The sequence below is a fragment of the Camarhynchus parvulus genome, chromosome 9 (assembly GCF_901933205.1).
Source record: "Camarhynchus parvulus chromosome 9, STF_HiC, whole genome shotgun sequence".
NCBI lineage: Eukaryota > Metazoa > Chordata > Aves > Passeriformes > Thraupidae > Camarhynchus > Camarhynchus parvulus.
In genome coordinates, this window is record NC_044579.1 from 18,518,296 (window position 1) to 18,530,808 (window position 12,513).

At 41.4% G+C, this 12,513-nt stretch overlaps 1 protein-coding gene across 5 annotated transcripts in view; it reads left to right on the forward strand.

Moving 5' to 3' along the window:
* The window catches only part of LIMS2 (LIM zinc finger domain containing 2), a 48,030-nt gene that overhangs the window by 2,490 nt on the left and 33,027 nt on the right, over positions 1 to 12,513 (forward strand). For 3 of the 5 annotated variants that reach the window (XM_030954006.1, XM_030954005.1, XM_030954004.1), the window contains exons 2-4: positions 10,672 to 10,831; positions 11,712 to 11,778; positions 12,075 to 12,195. In XM_030954006.1, the coding sequence (XP_030809866.1) occupies positions 10,672 to 10,831; positions 11,712 to 11,778; positions 12,075 to 12,195 (348 nt within the window). Of the gene's footprint in view, positions 1 to 3,151; positions 3,189 to 3,428; positions 3,736 to 10,671; positions 10,832 to 11,711; positions 11,779 to 12,074; positions 12,196 to 12,513 lie in introns of those variants that run through there. The other 2 variants (XM_030954008.1, XM_030954007.1) reach the window with 2 other exon arrangements.

The following is a 12,513-nucleotide window of genomic DNA, read 5'->3' on the forward strand; positions in this document are numbered from 1 at the left end:
GAAAATAACTCCATTTTTGTTCTGTTCTGTTTCATGTGGCTGCAGAGAGCATCTCCTGAATTTAAAAGACTGCAGTGATTTGATTTATTGATTTTTAGCATTAGGGAAAAATATAAGTCCAGAAAAAAGAAGCACATCTTTTTGTGTACTCACAGTAAAAAAAATTACTAAAATTAGGTGGCTATCTAGCAAATGAAATGCAAATCTTAAATATCACTAGTTACATTTTTACAGTGTGAGGATTGTGCTTTGCTAGAGAAAATTGATAACTAGATAATTGGATTTTAGAAATAGTATTTGTGACTACCACGTCTGGGCTGGGCTATTGGGGAAATAGAGGAGGAGAGCCACCTCCCTGATCTGCTGGCCACACTCTTTAGTTTTATGAGGTTACATGTTGTTTTAACTACATTTGAAAACTAATTCTGTGTAAGAAATAGTGTATTAGATGTAAGAATAGTATGTTTCTAAAGAGTCTTTCTGTGATTTCCAGTGTTGATAAATACAGTTGGTGTGATTTTTGGAGCATTTACAAGTTAACTATGGTACTTCCTGACCAATAAATAAGGGAAGACTGCTTCTAGAATATTTGATGTATTTAGTCCATCTGTTCATTTTGACTTTTGCCTTTTTGAGGATTGTTGGAGTTTGGGGTGGAGTTGATTAATTTTGTTTGGTTAGCTGGATTTTGTTGTTTTATTTTTCTTTGTGATGGGCTTATTCCTAAGAAAGAGGCTTTGTGAATGACCAGTGAGCAAAATGTTGTCAAATGCCCAAAGTAGAAACTAAACAAGGATGGAAGAGAGTTTCCTTTAAGACTTTGCTGCTGTGATGTTGATTAGAAAACTCACAGGTGAAATATGCCTTGGTTGTTTTGTGTTGCCTTTAGAAAGTAAGCTAATACAAAGCCTAAGAAAAAATATTTCCCAAGTGCAAGTTTCAGAGCATAATTATCTTCCTAAGAAATTTTTGTTATCACTATACTTAGTCAAATTGGGATCTGGATACGCCTATGTACTTCCTGTAGTCAACAAAAGAAGAGCAGCTGCATTTACAGATATGCTTATTGATTGTTCCTAATCCAGTGAAGGTAAGAAATAACTGTATATTATTTTCAATTAGGCTAGCTGGTTGGATGCTTTTTTAATTCAGTAGGGAGCTGCTTCTGCTTTACATGAAGCAATTGCAAGTAAAATGGGTTGAAAGAGGAGAGAGTATAAAGGAAAATATTACAAAAGGTTCTTGGTGCTGAGTAGACAGTACCTGCATTAAATAAGAGATATTTTCTCTCTCTGAGTTAGGAGCAGCCCTTTCTGCTCTTCTGGGTTGAAAATGTGGTTTTAATCTTAATCTTTCTATCTAAATTTGCTCTCTGTTGCTCTCTAGATAGGAAGGTCCTTAGTCTGTTCTGGGGCCATAGAGGTGCTTCTCTGAGGAAGAACCTGAAAATGCCTGAAAGAAGTCTGGCTGCTTTCTTCTCTGCTTTGGCCCAGAAAGTAATCACCCTGTCTCTTAGAAGCAATCTGTCAAGAGGGAAATAAAAAACAAACCCATGCATTTTCACTCTGTGTGTAAGGTGGCAGGAGAGGAGTGAGTGAGGAGCTTGTGTTGAGGGATGGGAAGACAGGATGTTTGCTGTTGAGATTTTGGGGTTTTTTTCCTTTAATTCCCTCATCTTCCCTTTTGAAGAAGACAGTCATAGTTTCCATGGAAGAGTGATTTTTTGAAAACCAATAGAATAATGTCATATGAGTCAGGTAAAATCTTAAGTGTTTGAGAGAGAAGGGGGGGGTTTTGTCAGATTGCTTAAGGATAAGGGAGATTATTGTTGTGGTGATTTAATTTTTTGCTAGAAGTAAAAAAGTGATTTAATCTTACATTTAAAAAATTGTTTATTGCTCTAAAATTTCAAAGGTCAGCAGAGACACCCAGTATGGAGGACATTTTTCTTTATTCCATTTGTAATCTAAAATAGAAATGGATAAACTACACTTACAGTCTGAAAGAGATGGTAGTGGCAGATTGCTGTCAAGTCAGGAGCTGAAACTCTCAAGGAAATGGGGAGTGCATTGTAGATTTTAAGGCTGCTGATTTGTGATTTTAAAAGTAATTTGTTCTTTATTCATGCCTGTTCTACTGGGCCCCAGTAAATCCTTCTGTTTTTCTTTAAGTGTCAGAAGGGATTCCTGGTTGTTAATATTAATTTAGAACTCATGAAGTCATCAGTCCTCTCATTTTTTTCTTCTGTAGCTTGACAAGCTGTATTTCATGCTCATGCTACAAAAATCATCTCACCTCCCCTTCCCTCCCCTTTAGTTTTCTTACAATTTACTAAAAAGTAATTTGTTAATAATGACTCTTAGGATATTTTTCATGGTAATGCTTGAAGGCCAGAGAGCTCTAGAGCCTGGAATGCCAAGTATGTTCTTCCTCCCTGCTTCCTGACCCTCTGCTGTGAGCGGCTGCAATGAGGCCGGAGAGCAGAAGTGTTTGCAACCTTGTTTCTTGGAATATGCTTTGTCCAAGTGGAAGGAACAGCTCTGTTGTTTACAGTATCTTAGGACATGGTGTAGTACAGCGGCCTGCAGGGAGGTACTTGGAGATGCCAGAGTCAGATACTGATCTGCAGTAAGCTACAGTGTTTGCTATCAAGAGCTCTAGTAATCTGCTTTGCCTTTCTCCATTTCTCCGTGCTTTGATCAGAAAGATTTCTTGATTTAAGTGTCTTAATTATGTGAAGACTCGGGATTTATTTTTTTTACCTCAGTTATGACATTTATACAGATGCATTCTGCAAGGCTAGGAAAGAACGAGGTGCTGATGTAGCCCCTAGTGTGCTGCATTAAGTAAATAATTCCTAGTGGAATACAGGAAAGAGGCTGTCAGATCTTTAAGAATATGGCAGAATGGCAGACAGGCAGTGCTTGATGGGGTGTCTGTGCATCCTGCTTCAGCTCTTCTACAATGTAAACACAGCAGCCCAGAGGAAGGTGACTCACTGCGTGTCGTGCTGCCGGTGTTGCTCCCGCTGTGTCCCTGCATTCCCTGCAGAGGGGCCGGGGTGCCATGGCCGGCCTCAGGCTCCGGGGGCTGGCAGCCTCCAAGCTCTACCAGCGCCGGCAGGATCGGCTCAGTGGCACGGGGTCACTGCTGAGCAGCAGGACAGACACGGCACCTGGCACTCCTGGGTATGTCTCCAAGATGAAGGGAATGGCGTTGTCAAAGTATTTTGTAGGATTTGATAGATTTTCGGTTCTGGTGGTGGGGCTGCTTTATTTAAAGTGAGAATTGTTGGCACAGAACCAGACGGGAGGAAGTCAGTTTGTTTTCAGTTCCAAGTAGATTAAGAAGGAAAGGACTTTCCTGATGAGAAAGCTTTCAGTTTTTAACAATAACAGGAAGGCAACAATGGAGAACCTTTCCCATTTCTGTGCTAGACTGTTCAGAGCCAGCATTAGTGCTTGTGTTGGTTTTGCATGGCCTGGTTTTTGGTAGCGTGGGGCCGCAGAGGTGGCTTCTGTGAGAGGCTGGTAGAAGCTTCCACCATGTCTGGCAGAGGCAGTCCCTGGTGGCTCTGAAGATGGACATGGCCAAGTCTGGGCCTCTTAGAGCTATTGGTAACGCCTCTGTGAAAACATTGAAGAAGAAAATCAAAAGAAAGTGGGGCACAATTTTTTTCTAGCCAGAGAAGAGAAGGAATTGAGAACACGTGAGGAAAACAACATGGACACCAAGGTCAGTGGAGAAGGAGAAGGAGAGGGGGCTCCAGGTGCTGGAGCTGAGATTCCTCTGCAGGCTGTGGTGAGGACCTTGGTGAAGCAGCTGTGCCCCTGCAGCCCATGGGGATCCAGAGGCAGTGCAGAGACCCACCCACAGCCCATGGGGATCCATGGGGGATGCAGAGATCCACCCACAGCCCATGGGGATCCATGGGGGATGCAGAGACCCACCCACAGCCCATGGGGATCCATGGGGGATGCAGAGATCTACTCACAGCCCGTGGGAGAGGTGCCCACACTGGAGCGGGTGGATGCCAGGAGGAGGCTGTGATCCAGTGGGAGACCTGGTGGAGAGAGGGGGCCCTGCTTCCTGGCTGGAGGAGGACTGCACCCCATGGAAGAGTGACCAATGCCCCAACAGTTTTGGAAGGACTGCTGCATGTGAGATTGGAACCATGTTGGAGAGCTGTCTCCTGTGGGAAGGGACCCCACGGTCTCACAGGGGAGTGGCTCCTCTCCCTGAGCAGTGAGAGAAACCACGGGTGATAAACTGACCAAAACCCCCATGGCCTGTGTCCCTGCACTCTGAGTGGGAAGGAGGAAGGAGGGGGGAAAAAGGTGTTTTAAGGGCTTATTTTACTTCTCATTATCTTCCTCTCACTTTTTTAGTAAAAAATTCGCTTTGTACCTCTAAGTTGAGGCTGTTTTGCCCCTGGAGTGTTTTCTCCTAGTCCTTATCTCAACTCATGAACCCTTTGTGTAATTTTTTTCCTCTCTTCTGGGCTGAAGAACAAGAAGGACAGAGACTTGCAGCCTTCTGAAGAAGTAAGGTGTTACTGTGTATGGATTGGAGCTCTCTGATATTGTGTGGTGCTACTCTGTGTGTCGTGGCCATCTCAACTGCTGCATATGCTGTGGCAGTAAATTGGCAGGAGTTAAATCAAACTTAGTTTCTTGCATTTTGGGTGAACTGTGAGCTGCTGCAGCAGCAATATGGGATCTGAAGTCTGAGTCACTGGAGAGAGCAGTGAGTATCCAGGAGAGATAATTTTCTTTTTCTAGCAGTCAGTTCTGAATTTTAGACTTTTCTTAGCCGGAGGTAGGCCTGATGCTTGCCTGGGCATGAGGAATTAGTTTGGCCTCTCAATGAGTTGTGCATCCCTCACTAAAACTCTCCTTTTCCTGCTCTTTTCTTTTTAGCTAGTAGCTCTTAGTTAGTTGGTAAATTTTTTATTTTTCCTACTGTGGAAGCTGTGGGTGTGAATATATGAGAATTTAATGAGGAGGGGGGCTTACAAGGAGGTAAAGGAAATGGTGATGCCATTGAGTGGAGACAATGCTGGTCAGGAAAAGTGAGAAGCATGGAAGAGGCCTGTGAGAGGAAGGAAAAGCTCTGAAAAAGCAGATGTACAAGTAAACTGAGCATGTTTTTCACATCATAGTTCATGAAGCAAAGTAAGCATAGAGCCAGTATGTTTTGGTTTTATTGAGCAGGTCACAGTGCTGACAATTTTAATCCCTTTGAGATGTTTCTCTCCTGAATTATTTTATCCATGGGTTTTGAGCTAGTGATAATTTTTGCTTCTCCTTCCTGACAGTCCTTGATAGTTTATGTCCTTTATTCAAGTAAAGGAGAGCAATCCAGCAGTAGTGGTGCTGCTAGTTGGAGATAATTGGTGAATACATGTGGGGAATGATTTGTGTTGTCAGTGCTGGTAAACAAACTTCATATTTAAGCTCCTTTGAGCTAGTGGAAGTGAAGAAGAGAAAGATTTAATGTGTGTAAGATGTGATTTCTCAAATAGACGTTCTGGATTAAGTGGTACACGCTTGATAATAAAAGGGTGGTTTTCCTGTGTAAGAGGAATATTTTATTTAAAACCTGTACATTTCTTTATGTTGATATTTACCTGGGCTGAGTGAGCACTGCTGACTGTGTGTCTTTATAAGTAACTGGTCATCATTTACTGGCAATAAGTGTCTTGGTGTTGAGAAGGATTCTCAAGTATCCACGGCATAGGACTTTTTTCTGTGTGAATACCAAGAGATTTTTGTTGCTGCTGGTCTCAAAAGTCTACCTGATTGCAGCTTCTTGCAGGTCAGCCATACAGACCTTGTACTCTGGCCTCAGCTGCAATATGTGCAATTTTTTTTAACCCCTCCAGTTTCTACTCAGTTGCAAATTGCTGTTGCTGGTAGGCCCAAGGAGAGGTTGGTTTTTTTCCATATTGTGACCATAAGTTGCATTTATATGTTTTTCTTAATTATGGTTATCCCTGTGTTCTGAATAAGAAAGAAAAATGTTTATTTCATGGAGAGTTTGGGGGCTACATGATCAAGGAAGATATACTGAGAGAAACACTATTCATTTCTTATTTAGTCAGTGAAAAAGTATTTAGCATGAACTGAAAATTCAGTGCAAGCATAAGGAGAAATGCTGAAAATGTTAAGCTATGCACATAGTTTACCAAATGCACAACAAGTCATGCATTAAACAAATGGGAAATATTTTTTCCAACAATTTATGACAAGTTTAATAATAACCATACTAAAGAAGTTAATTCAGTTTGGGAAAGTTGTCCAGATAAGTCAATTGCAAAGAGATTTTTGGAATGATAAGGGTAGCTGGGGGCTGTTTTTCAGCCCTAGTTCATGAACTGACACCCTTCCTCTTTATTTTGTTCTTTGCATTAGTCATTATCTGTGAAATTAATCAAAAAGTCTGGTATTGTCCCAGCAGATTTCATTTGTATCTTTGGCACCATTGAGGGCTTTAAGTCAGTAATTCTCAGCTGTGCTATGGGGGTGGGAGCCATCCCCTCTCCTGAAGTGCTCTCATTTTTGTCTTGGCTGCTGTGACACAAACAAGTGGTGATAGCTCTTCCAGTTTATCATATCTCTCTGTGCATACATGCTAGAAATGTAATCATGTGATATTTTCTGTATATACTTGCTCCTACTGGTAGACCAGAATGAGCAGAAAACACATTTTTAGGGTTCCCCAACATAGGTTTTGCTCTCTGCTGAGGTTTGGATAATGCCCTGGGTTCTTGTGTCTCCAAGTATTGTCTTGCTTTCTTTTTGTAGTATCTGCAAGGTTTTGGGTCACTATTGAAGCAGTTCTTCATTCAGCATTGTGATGAAGAAGAACTCTGTGTGACACTAAAGCCAAAAACCTTTTGAAACCAATTAAAGAAAACTTTTTTTGACTGGGCTTTTCTGACAGAAGCACTCCTCGTTCCTACAGTTCCTTTCCTTCTGAGGCAAAATCTGAGACTGTTCATCTGTTCTCCTGATTGTCCAGTGTCTGGTTCATTTTGTCTTGTAGCCACATTTAAAATAATGAAATCTGCAAATGTCCTGGTGAAAGCTGGAGCTCCTCTTCTAATCCCTTAGCAGTGGAATTATTATATTTGCTTCTTTTTCCTTAATCTGTCACCAGTGGTAGATCCCTGTGAATTCATGTTTTCAGACAGAGGTAATATTGACTTCGGTGATAGAAGGATGTAAAATGCTTTCAAATATTCCAGTAGTGTTTGTACCTGTGGCACAGAATGGGTCTCCTAGATACTGTCCACTTCTTTTAAAGAAGGAATTTTTTGTTTCTCTTTTTTCTTTTTCTTTTCCATTCAAGACCTATGCTGGTACTTTAGAGTAAATACTTCTGAGAAGTCAGAGCATGAGAAACCTAGTTTTGATGGTAAAAACATGATTTCTGTAAATCAGGTACTTTGTCAAAGATAATCTGTTCAAGATACAGCACATACTGATGAAAGATTGAGAAAAGCATTGTTTCAATGCTGGTATTTTTGGGGTTTGTGCAGGACAGGATAACTTCAGGATGCTGATCTCATCGTATTTTAACAGCCTTTCCTGTCTTTGTGTCGCCAGCTTATTGTTAAAACAGAGGAAGATTCTTTATTTTACTGAATAGCAAAAAATCAACGAGCAAACAGAATAGAAGAAGCACTTTATATTGGGGACTGTCCTTTGTGGGAAAGATTTGGGTGTAGCTATCTGATGAGTGGCACAGCAAGCCAAACTTTCCAAAAGGATGGTTGTGCTGTTACTCTTCTTTCCCTATGCTGCCAGCAGAAGTGCTTTTGCAGCAGTGTAGTAAACAGAACCATAAAATTGCTGTGAATTAGCAAGGTGCTCCCTCTTCCTTCCAGCTTTGGTTAATTTTAACCTTGAGCTAGTTGAAAAAATGCTTGGTTTTGTATAAACAAGAGGGCATGCAGGGGTGTGTATTCGGGGAAATTAAGAAATTGGCAAATGTTAAAGTAAAACCTTTGAATAAATGCAAAGTCATATCTTTAGGGCAATGCTGAAGTGGCAAATTGTAGCCTGAGTGCAAAACAATAGAATGTCTTAAGTGAAAATGGATGCAGAGTTAAAAATGGAAAAAGAGCAAGGATGCAAAACTCTTGGTTTGTCAAAGAGCCTCAGCTGCTGGTTTGCATTACAGGAGATACATTGGTCAGGAGCTATGTGGTTCACTTGACTCCTGTAGTCTGGCTCTTCCCAAAAGCTTCAGCTGAGGCAGAGGATTGAGTTGTTATTTTTTGTACTGGTTCTTTCATTTGTATTTTTCTGGACTAGTTTCTCTCATCTGCATAATGAGTCACACTCATTAGCTCATTTGCATGGACAGCTCAGAGTGTATCATGATCATCTTTCTTATGCCTTAGGGGAAATCTTGTCAGCAGCAGCATCAACTTCAGGGCAGTCCCTGTGTCATCCTTATCTTTGTTACCAAGACAGTGGTGGGACTTGTGTGGGAATCCCTCCTGGGGTGGCTGGTGTGCAGTGTCTCAGCTGCACTGCATGTCAGAGGCTGGTGTGCAGTGTCTCAGCTGCACTGCGTTTCATGCAGAAACGTGGCTGGGCAGGTTGCAGGCTTGAGTTGTTGTGAAATGCCATCGTGGAGTTGGCTGCTCTAGCGGAGTTCACCCTGCATGTTGATACTGGCGCTGGTGGGTCCCTCTGGAGGAAGAAAAAAAGAAAATTAGGGTTTTTTTAAAAATGTTGACCTCATGTTTATAAAGGATAAAACCCAACAAACACAAGATGGTGCTTTGCTGTTAGTGTCTAACATGTCATACCTGCTGGTTTGCCTGGTTTTTTTCCTAGAGGAGTTTTTTCACTATGATAACATCAGTCTTTATTAATCTTGGCTGTTGGCTAGCTCAAGTTTTGGAATTTAGGAACTGAATTTTTCAACAGGGAAGAAATACTTGAAGGGAAGATTATATTTACAAGTCCTGGTACAGATTTGTGTGGAGTAGCTGGAAGAGTGATGACTGAAAACTAAGCTGATTAGGTGATGGCCTTGCTGCAAACACTGAAGTTTTTGTGTTAACCCTTTCCCTTGGTACTGTGTCAGGATAAAAAATATTTCTTTAACCTATAATCTCTAGTTTATGAAATTACAGGATTTCCTCTTGTCCCTAATTCCAGTCCATGTCTGTTTTTTTACATGTCCTTTGTACTGCAAGAAGGAAACAAGTTGTAACAAATTTTTGCTAAATTGGTACTCCATTCTTGAAACTATTGTGGTCTGTCTTGGTTTTTACCTCCCTTGGAACTGCAGCATAGAAAGAAAGTCTGGTTTTACTGAGGGGTGGCTCTAGGTCACAGCCTAGGATGTGCCCTCGGTGTCCCCTCTGCAGAGGAGAGACACTTGGCTCAGCTCAGGCAGCTGGAGTCAGGGCTGGTTGTGCTGCCCCAGGAGTGTGAGGCTGCCCCCTGCTCATTCAGTTGTGCTCAGGGCACAAAGCCCTGGAATACAGACACTGGCCTGGTTTGGGGGGGCATGTCTCTGACCAGAGGAAAGAGAATCTGCTCCTGGAAAAGCTTCTTGAATTACTGTTCTTCATGAGGAGGTGGGGAAAGTAGCATGTTGGGTTGTTGAGTAACATTAACAGTAGAAAATCACTTCAGAGTAACTTTGAATCTAAAAAGAAAGAAAGAAGCCTTGTAAAGCAAGCTGTCTTTCATTTTATGCATACGTTACCTACCTCAGGAAAAGTACCGTACAAGTAGTTTGGAGATTTTTTTAACATGGTAGCAATTTTTTATACTTCTACCTATAAAATTGCAGTCTTTCCAATCATGGAATTCAAAATGTGTCCATCCAGAAGGCATAAAACAATTTTTCTATAACAAAAGGTGTAATAATATTGAGGTTTTACACTATTGGATAGTCTGGTGGTTAAAGGAAAGATCACGCTGCAACAAGGAACTGAGATGTACCTGATAATTTATCCCTCCTGCTTTGCACATGTGATAAACATTTTAAAACTGCATTAACTTATATTAGCATGCTGGCAAGCATGAGAACTTTGTGGAAGAGGTTAGGGTGATTCCTTATTCTAGGGTAGGTCAAGGAAATGTTACGTGATTTTTAAGTGTGGCTTGGGGAGGGATTTAGCCTCATGTTCTGTGGAAGTGAAGCTGAGGTGTTGGCCATGCCAGCTAGAGGGACTTCTCCCTCCCATAGCTTTGTAACACTTTGACAGTTTGAACTAATTTGTCAGGAGGACAGGGGCCTGTAGAGGGGAAATGGTTTGCTACTGCTGATAGTGGAGAGGGCAGTGGGATATCAGTGCTTACTACACATCAGAAAATCCATACCCTGAGACCAGAAGGCCCAAGAAGCCAGGATCATTAGGTTTTTGCTCTCCAAACTCCTGATTTGTGAAAAATTGTGGATATTTGCTATGAGCTATTAGCAGGATGATGTAATGGGGTGAAACTTCGGTGAAGTAGCCGAAAGTGTGCAATAGGTACATCTGTTTACTTGACCTCATCTGCCACGTATGAGGTGTCAGAACCTTATTTCTGACTGATGTCAGTGACTCATTGATCTTTTTGTTTTTCATTTAAAAGGGAGTTTAAAGCAGCTGGGATGTTGTGTTGGTAAATGTTCTTGCTCTTGCCTTTATTGCAGTAACATGTCTGACGCTCTGGCGAACGCCGTGTGCGAGCGCTGCCAGGCGCGGTTCGACCCTGCCGAGAGGATTGTGAACAGCAATGGGGAGCTGTACCACGAGAGCTGCTTTGTCTGTGCCCAGTGCTTCCGGCAGTTCCCTGAGGGGCTCTTCTATGAGGTGAGTTCTCAGGCTGCTTGGAAGAGAAGAGAAATAGCTCTGGTAAAATCAAGGAATTCTCAGCTTTCTTGTGTGTTTAATTTCTTAGCCCTGAATATTTGTCACCATTTTTTTGAGGAGCTTCCAACTTCATTTCCCTTTTTTTCTTCTCACAAATTCCTTTGGTAACAGCAAAAGTTGCTCTTTGGGCAAGACACATTTCAAAAAGAAAATAAAAAGTGTTTTGTTAATCATCACAGCATCATAAAATGTTTTGGGTTGGAAGGAACCTTACAAATCATCACACAGGGCCACTTTCCACTGGACCAGGTTGCTCAAAGCACTGTCCAACCTGGCCTTAATATTTTATTAGACAAAAGTGATTTTTTGTCTTTATTTTTAGGCATATTGTATAAAACTGTTCCACTTGGGCAACTGTAATAAGTGAACCCATTTAAAAACTTGGTTGAGTTTTTTTGCAGAATATGCACAAGCACATATTTTGAATAACACATTGGTTTAAACTTGCTGTATTTTATTTTGACATGAGTTTTAGCCTCGTGTAGGAGGAACAGTAGTTCTGAACTAAACTAAAGCAAAAATGAAATGAAGGACAACTATAATAAAAGGATTGGGGTATTCTTCAGGATTTTTACCATGTTGTAGCAGCATTGCTATTAATTTAGCTGTGCAAAATCACCATGAGGCTGAAGCCATATGTGGGTATTTCTTTAACAAGAACCTTTAGGATTTGAAAAACAAGTGTATAGGGGGTTAGTACTGGAAAATGTGACTGACCTTGACTAAATGGTCATATCAATGGAAAATCATGCTGCACTGTCAAGATGTAAAAGTAGTTCAGTTATTCATGAGGGCTCCTTCTCTCTTGTTTTGTTTGCAGTTTGAAGGTAGGAAGTACTGTGAGCATGACTTCCAGATGCTGTTTGCTCCTTGCTGCGGGGAATGTGGTAAGAAGTGGCAAATATCAACACCAGGGCTTAACAACTGCAGGGCTGTGCAAACCTTGCAGCATTGCTGGGACGTCCAGTCCCTTGGGCTGGGGTTGTTGGGGTTGTTTTAAGGAGTCAGGAGCTCTGGGTGAGAACAAAGCATGATACCAGCAATGATTTTGGGTTATTCGGTTGTGGGAATAATTTGTTTTTTTTTCAAAATTAGACTGTAATAGTAATTATGAAATTAAAGTGGAAGGACGGTAGATTTTGATAACTGTTTTCTGCATGCATCTCATGGTTTCCTTTTGCAGGTGAGTTCATTACTGGGCGTGTTATCAAGGCAATGAACAACAACTGGCACCCAGAATGCTTCCGCTGTGAGCTCTGCGATGTAACCCTTGCTGACCTGGGGTTTGTGAAGAATGCTGGCAGGTAAGAGGGAGCAGGAGGTCAGAAAGTTTTATCAGTGTGTTATTGATACAGCTGGGAGATGCTGAGGGTGGTCAGTTAGTTTTACACTGAGAAGGGAAGCTTGAAAAGGTACAGAAGAAACTTTAGGAATAACTTGTTAGGTGAGAAGTTCTTAATCCAATGAAACACATTCTTGTTTCCAACAAGAAACTCAAATTTTAATGGCTAGTGAATGTGTTCTGGAAAAGAAAGGAATTTCAGGCAGAAGGCTGCATAATAAGTGAGAAAAAGGGATTATGTGATCTCAGGCAGGCTGTTCATTAAGTAAGCTGCTGAGCA